Source organism: Octodon degus, unplaced genomic scaffold (genome assembly GCF_000260255.1).
Source record: "Octodon degus isolate 3935 unplaced genomic scaffold, OctDeg1.0 scaffold00074, whole genome shotgun sequence".
Lineage (NCBI taxonomy): Eukaryota > Metazoa > Chordata > Mammalia > Rodentia > Octodontidae > Octodon > Octodon degus.
In genome coordinates, this window is record NW_004524650.1 from 13,031,301 (window position 1) to 13,047,030 (window position 15,730).

At 38.2% G+C, this 15,730-nt stretch overlaps 1 protein-coding gene across 1 annotated transcript in view; it reads right to left on the minus strand.

Annotated features, from left to right (window-relative positions):
- LOC101569362 (guanylate-binding protein 5-like) overlaps positions 1-9,308 on the minus strand; it is a 14,837-nt gene extending 5,529 nt beyond the window's left edge. Inside the window, exons 1-6 of the mRNA XM_004635771.2 lie at positions 9,171-9,308; positions 5,524-5,734; positions 2,706-2,833; positions 1,534-1,643; positions 1,082-1,278; positions 507-749 (exon numbers count right to left, since the gene is read on the minus strand). Of these exons, the coding sequence (XP_004635828.1) occupies positions 507-749; positions 1,082-1,278; positions 1,534-1,643; positions 2,706-2,833; positions 5,524-5,713 (868 nt within the window). The 5' untranslated portion in view covers positions 5,714-5,734; positions 9,171-9,308. The remainder of the gene's footprint in view (positions 1-506; positions 750-1,081; positions 1,279-1,533; positions 1,644-2,705; positions 2,834-5,523; positions 5,735-9,170) is intronic.
- Between the last annotated feature and the right edge of the window lie 6,422 nt (positions 9,309-15,730).

Genomic DNA, 15,730 nt, shown 5'->3' on the forward strand with positions numbered 1-15,730 from the left:
AAAAAAAAAAAAAAAAAAAAAAAAAAAGAATTCAGAGACAGAAATTTCTTTAAATAAACTAGACCATGACTCCAGCCCTCATATACTTTAGAATTGTAAACAACTTACACCTTGATTCAACATTTGTATTAATGTAGTTCCCTTTCTACCAGGGACATGTGTATCTTGGTCATTTTTTGTCTATCATAGATGTTGACATTTAATAAGGATCTGATACATTTTTTAAGCAAATGGTGGATTACTGTAGTTTAACAATGGAAAGTAGATCAGTAAATTTCTTTTTACTCTGTTATCTTCACTTCTCCCTGCAATTTATATAATTTTCGAGGCATTATTAAAAATACTAGAAATACAATGTATATCCACTATAATTTTTTAAATGTGCCCCACGGGAATTCCATGGTGGTGGCTAGTTATACTCTTGTCAGCATTGGTGCTACCAGGAAACTCATGTGTTCCTTGTATTTTCTGTCATGTAGAAGGAAAATACCTCAGTAGATACTCACAGTGTCCATTGACCTCGGTGCCTCCTGGAAGAGTCTTGGCTGTGGAGTGGTTGAAGATGTAGGAACAGAATTCTTCCACCTGTTGCACAAACTCAGGATAGAGCTCCTCATCATGTAGCGTCTGAAGCTTGGAAAGCTTTTTCTTGTTAGCAGGTGAGTCAAAGATAAAGCATTTCTTTCTTGGAAAGAACTTCTTTATACACAAACGGGACAGATTCAAATGTTGAATTCTCTCATTGCTACCTGGAGTCACAAAAATATGATTTACTTATTATAGCATTTCTGCTCATTATTTACCCCAAAGAAATATTCTGACTAATGTCTCTTAGTTTAACAAGTCTTTTGAGAATCCTAAGTAAAAAGCTAAAGTTATAAATAACAAAAGAAAGAAGTTTACTCCAAGAGCAGGAGAGTGATGAATTTTAATATTGAATCTCTTAATTTACTCTAAATTAGTAATATTTATCTTTTGTCAGAGGAGGATAAATATGAAAAATGTACATTTAATAACTTCCACAAAAAGGATACTTCCTTGGCCTGCTTTACTCTTAATGGGCCAAACCACACACTGATACCTTCTTTGGGTTCCAATGAGTTCTCCAGGTATTCATCTGGTGTGATGACTTGCCCGTCTGTTTCCAGGTGTAGGTAGAAATCTCTCAGAGTCCATACTAAGTCTGGAAAGAAGCTCACTAAGTCATCAGTATCTTCAGCCCCATTAAAGTCAGGTGAGCATCTTGTCCTGAGCAGATCTGTCAGTTCTGTCACATTGCTGAGACGCAATTAAGGGAAGTTCCAAAAATAGGAGAACATCTAAGGCCATATTTTATTCCTTGCCCCCTCAAACATTTTCTCTCTACCACTCAATCAAACTGACATTTCATTATCAGTTAACATTAGGGTTATTCATGCAGTACTTTCGCAGTTTATAAATTCTTATTTTTGTATTTGCAAGATCTCACAGCCATGTAGCTGGTGAGTGCCGATCACCCTGGCTTTGTTACCATCCTTCACCACAAAAGGATACTGCAGTAGGTCTATGGCACCCTGGTCAATTTTGCTCATGGTGTTGTATACGAAGGTGCTGCTCAGCAGGATTGCCAGGGCAAAGATCTGGATATCACTCTTGTCATCAACCTAGAAGTCAGAATAAATTTTAATCATGTCGCATGGCATTCCCAGGTGAGCAATCATTACAAATAGGACTCTGGCATACAAATATTATATGAGACAAATGAGAGTCATTGTCAGACACATAAACTTAGTGTGGCTTTCTCACTGATGATTTTATGTCTATTCATTGTTATCTATATCTGGCATAGTTATCTCATTATTACTTTTATAACTACTATTAGATATTTTCAAAATGAATACACAAGTTAATAATCATAATGGACCATGATGGCTAACACCAGAATGGACTAGATCTGTAAAACCAGGCAAGATCTTCAGGGCTTCCTATTTAACTACTTACAATCAAGATTTTTCCAGGGTCTAAAAAATTAACCTGTATTTATAATACAGATATATTTCTATTGTATTGAGTAATTATTATCCATTAGGCTTACTGAGGAAAATATCATCACTTGTACCACTTACCCATTTCCTGAGTAGTGTAATTTACAGTGTAAAGTATTTCCTTTGCATTGCTAAATAGTCCTAAATATTTGAATTTTTCAATGCTATCATGAAAAGTATGTTTTCTCTAATGTCTTTCTCTCTGAGTTTGTTATTTGTAAATAAGAATGCTATTGATTTTTGAGTGTTGGCTCTGTATCTAGCTCTGATAGTGAATTTGATTATTAAATCAATCGGTCTCTTTTGGAGTTTTTGGGGTCTTCTATATAGAGTATATTACCTGCAAGTAATGACAATTTAACATCTTCCTTCACCAGGCTACCAAGGTGAACTCACTAAATTTACACTTGAAAAGAGATATATACTATTGATTTATATGAGTTGATATGAGGCAGTTCTTGAGCTTATCTGAATCTCTTCCACATCCAGTATAATTTTACTGATTTTTCCTTAAGATATATTCTTTTCCAAATGTGTATCATTATGAATAGGAGGAAAAAGAGGGGATATACTCTCTTCAAGTTTTGAAAAGCAAAACAGAACAGAACAGCTACAACACAACCTCCCCACATAAAGAACACGTAGAGAAGAGTTTGTTCAACTGTGAATCTTCCTGCTTACCTTCTCTACATCTCCAAGGCCCTCAGTGTCCAGCAGAACGAGGGTGTGGTCTGGCTTCTCGGGATGAGGCACACACCACATCCAGATCCCCTTGGTGTGGGACTGCACCGTGGAGCTAACAGAAAAGCCTGGAAAGGAGAGTGGGGAGTTCGTTGTTAACAAAGGGCCCTGGGAAATGAACAGTTTTGGCATAATGAAGTTAGAATTGAAAGACACTAAAATGCAAAGATAGCAGAAAATATAAGTATTGATCTGAATTACAATCAAGGAGTGGGAAAGTAATATTAAACAACATAGTTTAGAGATTTAAAATGTAATAGGGCTATAAAGTTTAATTGTATTTGGAAGTTATCTCATTGATGTCTTACTCAATTCAAAGGGTAATATTAAGGCCAAAATCAAAATAAAACAGAACTGAACAGAAAAAAAGTGGTATATTTGTAGAACAGTTTGGGGAGTATGGCCATTTCTACTATGTTGTTTCTTCCTATGCGAGAGCAAGGGACATCTTGCCATGTTCGAATGTCCTCCTCAACCTCCTTTTTCAGAGTAGTGTAGTTTTCCATGTAAAGTATTTTCTTTGTTAGACTGATTCCTATGTACTTGAGTTTTTCTTCTTTTTGTGTGTGTGTTCATTTGCATCTTTATTTTGCAAGCTGTGGCGCAGCTCCCCAGTTCTCACCTCCAAAGAGAAGGGGAAGAAAAGGGGCAAGTGTTGGGTAAAAAAGGGGAAAGTCTCTACAGCATTCGCCCTGTTTTCTCTTTTCCGTTAAGGTGTTCATGTCACAGCGCTCGTGTAGGGTCACACGTGCCACTCCCTCACCGAAGTCGTCACCATACCATCACGGGAGGAGAGGCAAATGGAGCTCTTGTGGAGGCCATGAGGGTGGGTTTACATGGTGAGCACACGTATCATCACAGCTCTTCACCTGTGTGGTGGTGGGTGGTGAGGGATGCGGAGGCCTCGCTGGAGCATAACCTTGCAAAGCAAGCATTCCAAACAGACATGCCACTGTACATCCGAGGTCGGGTCTTGAAGGAATTTCTTCAACAAGGCCACAAAGCAGGGTCACAAGAGTGGGGAAGCAGAAGTGGCAAGAGTAAAAAGCAATGTCATTACAGTGGCAGGGTCGAGGTTCCAGAAGCCAGGGAGACGTGGTGGGTCATACTTGAGTTTTTCAATGCTATTATGAATGGTATATTTCCTCCAATTTCTTTCTCTGTGAGATTGTTATTTGTAAACAAGAATGCTATTGATTTTTGAGTGCTGACTCTGTATGTAGCCCTGATAGTGAATTTGATTATTAAATCAATCAGTCTCTTTTGGAGTTTTGGGGGTCTTCTATATAGAGTATCATATGACCTGCAAGTAATGATGATTTAACATCTTCCTTTCCTGACTTTATTCCTTTTATTTCTTTTGTCTACTTGTTCTGGATAATGTTTCCAGAATTATATTAAATAGGAATGGTGATAGTGGACATTGTTGTCTCATTTCTGATTTTAAAGTGAAAGCTTTCATTTTTTATCTATTCAGTTTTGTGTTGGCTGTTGATTTGTCACAGAGAGTTTTATCAGACTGAGATAAAAATAATCTGCTCCAATTTTCTACTGGATTTTATCACACATGCGTGTTGGACTTTGTCACATGTCTTTTCTGCAGCTATTGAAATGATCCTGCAATTTTTATCTTTGTATCTATTGATAGGATGTATTACATTATTGACTTGTGTAGGTGGAACCATCTCTACATATCTTTGGGATTAATCTTACTTGGTGATGGGGTATAATCCAAAATGGGCATCTCGAATGGACAGAAACTTCTCAGATGTAGAAGAAAAAATGGCAAATAAATATATAAAACAAATATTCAATATCACCAATCAATTTAGAGATGCTAATTAAAGTAATTCTGAGATTCCATGTCATTGTAGAAGGAATAACAATTATAAAACAAATCAATCAATAACAAATGCTGGAGGAACTGTGGGGAGTAAAGAACCCTTCTCCACTGTTGGTGGGAGTGTAGACTGGGTCAACCACTATGGAAATCAGTGTAGAGATTCCTTAAAACACTCGGACTAGAGGTCTCATTTGACCAAGCTATTCCCATTCTGGGTGCCTTCTAGAAATAATTAAAAACTTCATACCACTGTGATACATGCTTATCCACATTTATATCAACACAGTTTGCAATCACAAAATCTTGGAAACAGTTCAAATTCCCATCAACTGAGGAATAGATAAAGAAAGATAAGACATTTCTAGCTAGCTAGACGCATCTTGAGGACATACTATTAAGTGAATTAACTGGACACACTAGTACAAATACTGCATTGTTTCCCTGGTGTGAGAAACTAAAAGTATAAATAAGTACCAAAATTAATAATGGCTATTGTATAATAGGGAGAAAATAATCCAGTGGGAAGGGGAACTAGGAATGGGGACAGGGAAAGGAAAGAAAGAAAGAGAAAAAAAACTGATGAGAAAAGAAGGAAATGTTTTTGAAAATAAGGACGGAAACAGGAGTTGAAGGAAGGGTAGGTGGATGGGAGAAGAAACTAATCAAGTTATGCCATGTACAAATTCTCTATGATGTATGTGATCGATATGTATACCTAAAGTGTACCAATAAACTTATTTATAAAAATGATAAATCAAAGTGCTACCTTGTATTCCCAGGGGAAATAAAAGACCAGAAGTGGCCCAAACATTGGCTTTCAACACCTTGCTTTTTCTCTCCTCACATGCCCATGCTGGATGCTGGCCATGTGGGTGGATGCAAGGAGCTCAGCACGGCCTCTCAGGCAGCACTCACCATTTTCCTTCGCAGCCAGCTTGTTCATCAGGTAGGATTTCCCAGTGCGGTAGGGGCCCACGATGGCCACCACCACGAGGGGCTGGTCTATGGCAGACAGGACCTCCAGAGCTTCTGCATTAACCACCAGCGCCTCTTCAGTGTTCTCAATGAGGCACAGTGGTTCTGGCATGGGGATGCCTGACGCCATTTTCAGTGTGTTGTATGGTCTCTAAGAACAAAGGTACACTGAGCCAGATTCAGAATATCTAGGCCTTGCATTTAAAAGGTGGAGTAGCAGATTTTTCTCCAAGATGAACAAGTTTTGTGTACAACAATAAAATAGAGGGAAAACTTTATAATTTCAAAATTTATAAAAATATTATGACTGTAGTTCATTCCAAATAGCATCCCAGTGCCATCACAACATTCAGTTGCTCTTATGACTCTTGTGTTCCATCCATTTTATCAGAGAGAGGCTTTTTTTGGATTCAGGAAAAAAATTATTCATAAGGTATCAAATGCTAAACATTATAGAATTTAGCAGCTTAGTTGTCATCCTGCATATGTGTAAAACATTAAGCATTTATTTGTCTATTTATTCTTAAAATGAATGAAGATCTTCATGAATAAATGAATAAATGGTTCATTATGTAATATATATAGACTTTGGACAATTTTCAGGAACTTTTAAAAGAATTCTTTCTTCCTACCCCAAGTAGTTATTATATATATATATATATATATATATATATATATATATATATATATATATATATATATTGGATTAAAGTCAGGACCATGAGCTTGCCAGCTATCTCCCTATACCCTGTTATGAACATTTCAGTGGAATGAGGATCCCCAGAACTCCTCATAATGCCATCTCAAAAGTGAAATTGCATAATTTATTTCCAAAAATTTTATGAAAATACCTGACCATGAGAACCCATAAGAAGGGCCTTCCTAAGGACCTGGAGGGGTGTTCGTAAGAATGGTGATGACACTAGAGCTACCGGAGCTTTGCAGCGAGGGAACGTGAACTCAGAAATATATGAGAACAGAACTGCAAATACTGTAGATGATGCTAAAAATGACTATGAAATAAGTTAAAAATTTTATGAGCAGAATATATTTATTGAGGGAAAGAAAGCTCCTGTCCTAGAGAGGGACAGGAGGGGGGCTGAGTGGGTTGTTCCCAGGAAACTGTCTCTTCCAGGGACTAAACAAATAGCTCAGTGGATTAAAGCACCTGAAAGCTGCCCTGGGGCACACAGAGACAGTGATTGAAACTGGGCACAGTGGCGAGCACCTGATATCCCAGCTCTTGGGAGGCTGTAAGCAGGTGGATCACCACAAGTCCAACTATGAAATAAGGATTAGAAAATCAGATAGTGGATGCTAGATATCAAATAGTTCAAAATAATACCTGAATTTTCAGAAATACACTTCTAAGTCTTCTGCTTTGTTCTCTTTCCTATTTGGTAGAGGTGAAAAATGAGAAATGCAAAGGACAGAATAGCAGGAGTTTGACAGGCAGAGGATAAGGGTCTGACAGAGAGAGGGAGAATTTAGGAGAGAGGTGATGAATGAGGTTAATGCCTGCTCAGGAATTCAGGGGACATGTTTCTAGAGGGCAGGCAATTTTGTCTGTCACAGGGATGCCCGGAGCACAAAGTGTTGCCCTTAGTGCTGCATGAGCGTAGATTTGTTTGGAGGAAAAGTTTTACTAAAATACAGGACCTGGATTTAGTTGGTGATAAGTAAGATGTGAGTGGACACACACACACACACTGATCATTGAACTGAGATAACTTCTGATGGAAGAAATCTAGCTTGAAACCAAGTCTAAACGTATGATTAGAAAGTAAGTTGCACTACCGAGTTACGTGACGTTACAGTACAAGTTCTCATATGTCCTGAGTCTTAACTGACCTTAGAAGGCTAGGGCCAAAATGTGGGCTTTCCTTGCAGCCCTCCTTTTTCTCCAATTTTGGTCTGCAAACTTAGGTTGTTAACCATCCAGAAGACAAGCTTGTTGTTATTATCGAACAACTTAGGCTGTTAAGCTTAACCTCACTATCTGTCTGCATATCAAACATCTTAGGCATAATATGGAACAGGTATTTTTCATCAAGTATTGATATGTTGAACTTTAAGTCCCTACAGAATATGATAAAAAAACATTTAAAAATTAGAATATATTTTAATATTTTAAATATTATATAAAGAATTATATACTTCTCATGTTTGCACATAAGTCCAAAAATATCACCATATACAACCTTGATCAAGGAGATTATGGGGCCAAAGAGGAAAGTGATCGATGACGTAGAGTGTGCCTAAGGAGAGTCACATGGGGAAAAAACACTCTCTCAGGCTTTCACAGAGAGCACATTGGCCAAGCATTGGCCGTGACTCATTCACATGGCTGCCTGACAAAGGTTCTACTATCTGAGGTACAGGATCTCAGGATAAATGCTGAGGACATTTCACTGACCTTGTCAGACCAAAAAGCTACAACTCTTGTTGCACAGGTCCTGCTTTACCTTGGTCTTAACCATCCAGCAGAAAAGTATAAAAACGAAATATAAGAAATAAAGCCATGCTGTTATGTTGAGCTGTGGGAGACTCAGGTCAACAATTTCTGACATTGCCAGTTAAGCGGAAGACCCAATACTATTATGGGATACTGGACTCTTTTAGAATGTTTTGCTGAGTTTACACACCTATAATATTCAAATAACGGAACTTAATCAAAAAAAGGGTATACAGATGAATGTCCATTTTGTATCTGTGTATTTAAAGTGGTTAGGATAGATACATAGTTACATTCTCTTAATGATAGAATGATTTGTTCTAATGGTGTTTGTAAATAAGAAGTCAGGTCCGCATCTTGTACAGCAATTAACCACTAAGAAGAATGTATGCAGTGTGCTAATTGTTGAAACTGTCCTAGCAATTTGATTTGAAACTGTCTCATTGCTATTTGTTTATCAATAAAACTATGGCAAAAAAAAAAAAATAAAGAAAGTGAGAGACCAACAGAAAAAAAAAAAAAGAAAGTAAGTTGCTTTTGCGATCTTTCTCTTTCCCTCTGGCTTCCTGTATGTTTCTCCTTGTCCCTAGCCATGCGGCTTTGGCTTACTGGCATCTCATTTCCATGCTTTCCTCTCTGGAAACAGCAAACTCATCAGTGATCTTGATAATTTACTTGTGTCTCCCTCAACATAATGTCAGCAAGAGAAACTAATTTATTCCCTTGTCTGTTGGTACCTAACTCAACACAAGCCTCTAGTGGAGCTAAGGGACCTGCTGCTTTAATAAATCTGGATTTCATCCCACCTGATGTCCCACCTCAGGCTTAGCTCCTTAGATCCTTTCATGGTTCTGGTGGTTTTAAAAAGTAAACATCAGCTGACTGGGCATGATAGTGCACGTCTATAATCCTAGCACTTGGAAGGCTGAGGCAGGAGGATCATTTCAAGTTTGAGGCTAGCCTGGGCTACAACATGAGTTCAATACTATCTTCAACTGCTCAGGAAGACCTTGTCTCAAAACAAAACAAACATTGATCTTCCCATCCACACCCTGGGCTTAGAGGCTATGCGTCCCTGAGCAGAGTTCATTCAGAGCTAGAGAGGCTGCCAGAAGGGAAATCAGCATCTTACCTGCTCTTGCCCTTGCTAGAGGTTTTGCTTCTCTCTTCTGTCTCTCGGAAGATTGTTGAGACTGTTATTTATCTCCCAGTGTCATAAGGCTTCTTGGATTCCCCCAATTTACCAAAGAGAGAGTTACAGCATCGTACAGCATTAACGGATTTAGAGTTACGTGAAACTGAAAGCACTCAGTTCAGGGTTGCAGATCCTTGTGACCATAAAGGGAGTCTCTGGATCTCTGCCCAGGCAGGCTTTGAGGGCGTTGCTCAGCTGGTCTGCAGAGACTGAGGAAGAAGAGATATTAGAAACCATGTGATCAGGCCAGTAAGTTTGCTCAGCAGACTAAGCGCCTGTTTTGGCAAGCTTAGGGACGAGGTTTGATCTCCACTGGGCTTGCCCCTGGGGTGTGGCGGCACCTGCCCGGAATCCCAGCACTGAGGAGGCTGAAAAACAGGAACATCACTGTGCGTCTGAGCTGCAGAGTGAGACCTTGTACCAAATACAGAAATGAAAAAAACCCTATGTGATCCTTTAAAACTGGCCCTCAGGTGGAGTATGACAGAATGATTTTGAAGAATGGGGAGCAATTTGAGCAACCTAGAACCAGGAAGCATCATTGATTTAAAAAAATAATAACCTACTTCCACTGCAGCTGTGATTCCTTGGGAGATGCAGCAAGTGAGGTAAGCACAGCTCACATGTGCAGGAGCACCTGGCAACTGGTACTTACACCCAGCGCAGTCCGGAGGGTACTCCCTGTATTGTCCAGGTCGTCCAGAGCCAGTGCTGACTACATTACCCTCATAAGAGATATACCCCTGATTGCACAGAAACTTTGTCTCGTGTCTCAAATCATAGGGTTACAAGTACAGTGAATTCAAGCAGCCTTGATTGCAAACCTTCTTCATGAACCACCTCACTATGCTGCCACCCTGTATTGTAGAGTAAATAAATGTAAAAATAATTGTATTGTTTGCATATTGTTTTGTAACAGCTGTTTGTTTGCTCCTGCCAGTGACAGTAAGGCTGCTGGTATTCACTGTGATTGTGGGCTGCTGATTTTCATTACTTGTATCAAGACTCAGACATTGTGCTTGCCTGGCAGGCCCAAGGGACTGAGTTCCATCTCCAGTTCCAAAAAAAAAAAAAGTTACTCAGACATTTTTCTTGAATAAATATTCCTCAAATTGCTGTTAACCTTTGATTAACAGAGCTCTCCAAAAAGATTGATTCTAATAGGTTGGAGAGTGTTACAACTGCTTTTATAGAGAAGTTTTCATATATTCTTATTTTTCCATTTTTGCTGTTAATATACTAGGTAAAACTCACATACTTATCCTTTGAAGCTCCCACTGTAAAAAAAAAAAAAAAAAAAAAAGAACCTCAATGCAAATATGAAACTTGGGTAGTTGACATCTCTTTTGAAGAGGGTCAGATACCAATTGTGAAATTAACTTCCGTATAGTCTCTAATTAAGCAAATATATAAATATATTGAGTAATAGGGAACCAGGTTCAGAACTGTAAGAGATTATGTATCAATCAACAGGAGAGTTTGAAAAGGCTCCCACTGGACAAATTTTGTACAACTATAGTGTCAAATTTAAATAACAAAGTACTTTTATTTCTGATCATCATGGAATAGTAGGGACTGGATTTTTCCTTCTACACTGAACAACTAGAAGTCTGGACAAAATATATGAAAGAACAGCATTCACACAATGGACAACAGGTAGCACAGGACAGTAATACTTGAGAGAAAACAACAATAAATGCTACAAGCAGACCAGCTCACTGCATGAAGAGTATCCAAAATACAGTGAAAAGGGGAAAACACCAAAAGGCTGTAGTGGCCTTACTCAACCAAGAAACAGAATTCACAATTCAGGTAGGACAACATAATTACAATCTGTGAAGCAAAATATTGGGAAGAATATGTAAAAGAAAAAAAAATACCCCAGAAGAGTACAGTCTAGTCTTTAGAAAATGGATCTGTGCTATGTAGTGAAGAACCTATCATGGCTGGGGTGGGGGTGGGGTAGGATGTAGGGCTATAGTTGAAACTGGAACTACCCTAAGAGCTTGTAAAATCCCAAGTGTTGGTCATGATCTTATCTGTCATGACAGAATTTCCTAATTGAGGAAGTTTTGGGTACAGTTATTAGAAGGCTCAGTAACTGAGGCCAAATGAGCCCCAGGCCAAGATTTCTCAACCTCAGCACTGTTAAATATTTGGGGCTTGAAAGCTCTATTGTTTAGATATTGTGGAAAGTCAGCAGCATCCCTGATCTCTATCTGCTGGATATAGTAACACCCCCCCCCCCGCCCCACATCATCCCACCTGCCTTCCTTATCTGCAATGTCAGATGTGCCCTATGGGGCAGAGCTGCCAAGTGAGAATCATGGCCCTAGACCAATGGCTGCTCTAGATCCATTCTAAAAAAAATCACACACTTGAAAAGAACAGACCTGAGGTTAAGGAGCTTTACTGTAACCTTGAAATTCAACAATAACATCTATGTAACTAAATCTAGCAGCCAACAAATGTTACTCCATAATTCCTTTTGGTTGGGGCAATGCTCTCAAACCTACAGTTTCACAGAGTTTGAGTGTTTACTGAGACATTTTTGTTACTGAGAAATTGCATTAAAAATTTAAAAGAAAATAAGTAAAATCAATTAAATTCAATAATTTTCTTTCTACATAATCTCTTTACTTCCACTGTTCTAGTTATCTAAAATTTTAAACTCTTAAAAGAGACAGAGATGACTCTTGAAAACTGGTGAGGCAAACCGGATTACATTCCCTTCCATTCATTATTAGCACTAATGCAAAAGAGTAAATATGGAATTTAGTTAGCATTCTGTAATCAATAACAGAGCAGTAAAAAGTTTAATATCTTCTTTTCCTTATCAGTAACAGTACTATAATATATATGATATGATATACATGATATATCTATATCTATATCTATATCTATATCTATATCTATATCTATATCTATATCCATAATAGCCCTTCCTCAGGGAGTAAATTCATAACTTTCCCATCCAGCTGCCAGTGAAAAGGTTTTCAGTTTCTTTCCTTCAAGAATCTGTTCTGAGAATTACAATGTGATTCTTCAAAAAAATACTTCCATGAGGCAAATAACAAATATTACACATTCTCGATTTCTATATGATAAAATGTAAAACTGATTTTTGGCTCTATTTCCATATTTAAATAATTTGCCCAAATGACAGATATAGTTAAGAAACACTGTGCTGAAAAAATATTGTAGGATAGTGAAAATGTGAACACAAATAATTAAAATGTTAGGTTTTCTGGCACAGCAGAGAATAATAAAAGAAAGAGAGGGAGGCTTTATTGATTCTGAGAACACTGAGAGCGTCGCAGGGAGACAGGAGGGACTCTCTCGACTAAGACAAAGACTTGATGGACTTTCACGAGGGGTGTAGCTGGAGGGGCAGGCTTATGGCATGTAAAGATCTGACTGGGAGCTCCCTTGTGTACTGGGAAAGGCAAGAGGAAGTTGTATTTAGGGCTACGGTTGGGAAGGAGGAGGAGGAGGTCATCGGGAAAATAAGCTGTTGCATTTGGGAGTCAGTCATGCTTAATCAGAGCCTAAATACTTTAGCAGTTTGTACTCAGGCTGGAATCTATCAAATTTTTTTTTGGGGGGGGGCTGGCTCCGAATCCCTTCAGGGCAGGTGTGGCTGGCTAGAGTTGTGGGGATCAAACCACAGTAACCTGAGCCTGACTGCTTTGTTGAAGCAACCACTTAAAGAACTGAGCTAAGGGGCAGGCCCCCAAAATTGTTATTTTTATAATACTATCTCTATATCCAGAATAAAAGTAACTAGTTTTGGTGTGCTAACAATAACATAATAAAGGTGATTTATTTTTATCCATCATTATTTTAACTATAACTTGACACTTCAAAGCTGAACTAGGTAAATATAATTCATGATAAGCCCAAATGAGAAAAAGCTTAGATTTCTATAATCTCTTGATTTTGTTATGGAAGAAATAACTTAGGGCATACCATTAAAATGAATTTAAGGAGGTACTGAATTTATAAAAGACTTATGCAAATACAACACAATAAAAAGCAAACATACTATAAGGCCTCCAAAAAGAGTAAAAAACACAATTTGAAATACAAGGTTAGAAAAAAAAGGGAATAAATTTTAGGTAGAAAGTTCATTTAAAAAAAGGGGGGACTGGAGTGTGTGGGAAAGCTTCCAGCTATCCTGTGTGGCGCCTTAACCCCTAAGATATTCTCTGTTCCTTTTTTGGCTCATACAACCAGAGATGTCTCTAGAAAAGAATCCAGCAATTTTTCTGGTCAGTATTCCATCAGCCATAGGCCCCAGTGGGGATTTACCAAAGAACAGCTGGGGAAACCTGTTTTTTTGTTTTTAAAGGGTGGCAGCTGCTCTAAGAGCATTTACTAGCTGACTAAAAGTCTCATTCTACAGAAGTTTATATAAAATCCATTAGGAAGCTTATTAGCCTCATCCTCTCTAGTGTTATTATCTAAAATCGAGCAAGGAATACCAGTACATTTAGCAACTAGTTCAAATGTAGCATATACAAATATAAAATAGTCATAAAATGTCCCATTAAAGAAATATCATAACCTTATAACAATTTTATGTTTTAGCTTAGATTTACCAACACATTTTGACCAATATTTTAACAACTGCTTAATGAGTTTATCTGTGTACTGACTGGCAGGTGGAACAAGCAGGTTCTGAGGATGATGGTCGGGGGTCACAGCTCCTTCTTATCAGTTGGAACTGTCTGTGTGACCAGATGGAATTTGCCAGTTGTCTGGGAACGGTGTCCAGAACAGCAAACCTTGAGTCATTTCAGGGGGTCAGCAATGGACAGTGGAGGAGGTCAGCTCCGAGTCCTCGGGGAACTAGGAAGGGGATCCCGAGAGGGTGATAGGGAGATGGAAGGGGGAGGAGAGGGGATTCCTGGGGAGGATAGGTGACAGGGAAGGCTGTTGTGGTTTCTTTGGAGGGGTTAAGGGAGCCAAGAGGGAGGGCCGTAGGATGGTGGTTCATGGCCTTGATAACTTTCTTGATCCAGATGGGTGGATCTTGGATGAGGTCAAGCCAAACTTGTATGTGGATGAGTTTATCTGGATGGACAGGCTGGTGACTGTCCGAAGTAAATGACTCTGCGAAGGCCTGAGATGTGGAGAGAACAAAAGTGCCCTCCCAAACAGATAGGTCAAGCAGGCAAAAATTAGCAAAGAAGTAGCAGAACTGAGCCAGACCTTGGAATAAATGGACTTAGTGAACATATACAGAGGGTTCCACCCAAGCATAGCTAAATACACATATTTCTGAGCTGCACGTGTGTCATTTTTTAAAAAATAGACCACATATTAATCCATCGCTCATGCTTAAGTATGCAAGAAAACAGAAATTATCCCATGCATATTATCTGATGACAGTGCAATGAAACTGGAAATATATGACAAAAGAAACCAGAAAAAATCCTTAAATACATGGAAATTGAACAATACTCTATGCAGCAACCAATGAGTCACAGAAGAAAATGAACAAGAAATTCAACAATATCTACAATTCACTAAAAATTCAAGCACAGCTTATTGGAATTTATGGGATACGATGAAGCAGTTCATAGAGGGAGATTTAAAGCTGTGAACTCACACATTAGGAAAACAGAACAGGAACAACTAAATATCCTAATATTGCACCTTCAACATTTAGAAAAGGAAAAGCAAACCAAACCCAGAGCCCAAATATGGGAAGAAATTATAAAGAGTAGAGCAGACATTAATTAAATTGAGAAAAAGAAAATAGTTCAAAAAATTAATCAATCAAAAATCTGGTTCTTTGAATGATTAAATAAAATTGATAATCCCTTAGCTAACCTCATCCAAAAGAGGAAATGAAAAATTCAAATACATGCAAAAAGAAATGAAAAGGGTGTAATTACCACAGACCCAGTGGAAATTCAGGTTATCAAGAGCTACTTTCAGAATCTTTACTCTTACAGAATATAAGACACAGACAAAATGGACAGATTCTTAGAAAGATACAAATTGCCAAAAGTGAATGAAGAAGATATAGGAACTCTCAATAACTCAATAACAACCAATGAAATAGGAAATGTGATAAAAATCCTACCAACAAAGAACAGTTCAGTTCCTGAGGGATTCACAGCTGAATTCTACAAGAAATTTACAGAAGTATAATCCCTATACATCTCAAACTCTTCAATGAAATTGAAAAGGAAGTAATCCTCTCAAAATCGTTCTGGAGGCAAGTATTATACTGACACCAAAATCCGGGAAAGACACAACTAAAAAAGAGAACTACATGTCACTCTCCTTCATGAACATAGATGCAAAAATCCTCAATCAAATCCAAGCAAATAGGATACAGCAAATCATCAAGAAGATTGCACACTATGACCAGGTAGGATTCATCCCAGGGAGCAAGGATGGTTCAGTATATGCAAATCTATAAATGTAATACAGTATGTCAATAGAATCAAATCTAAAAACCACATGACCATCTCAATTGGTGA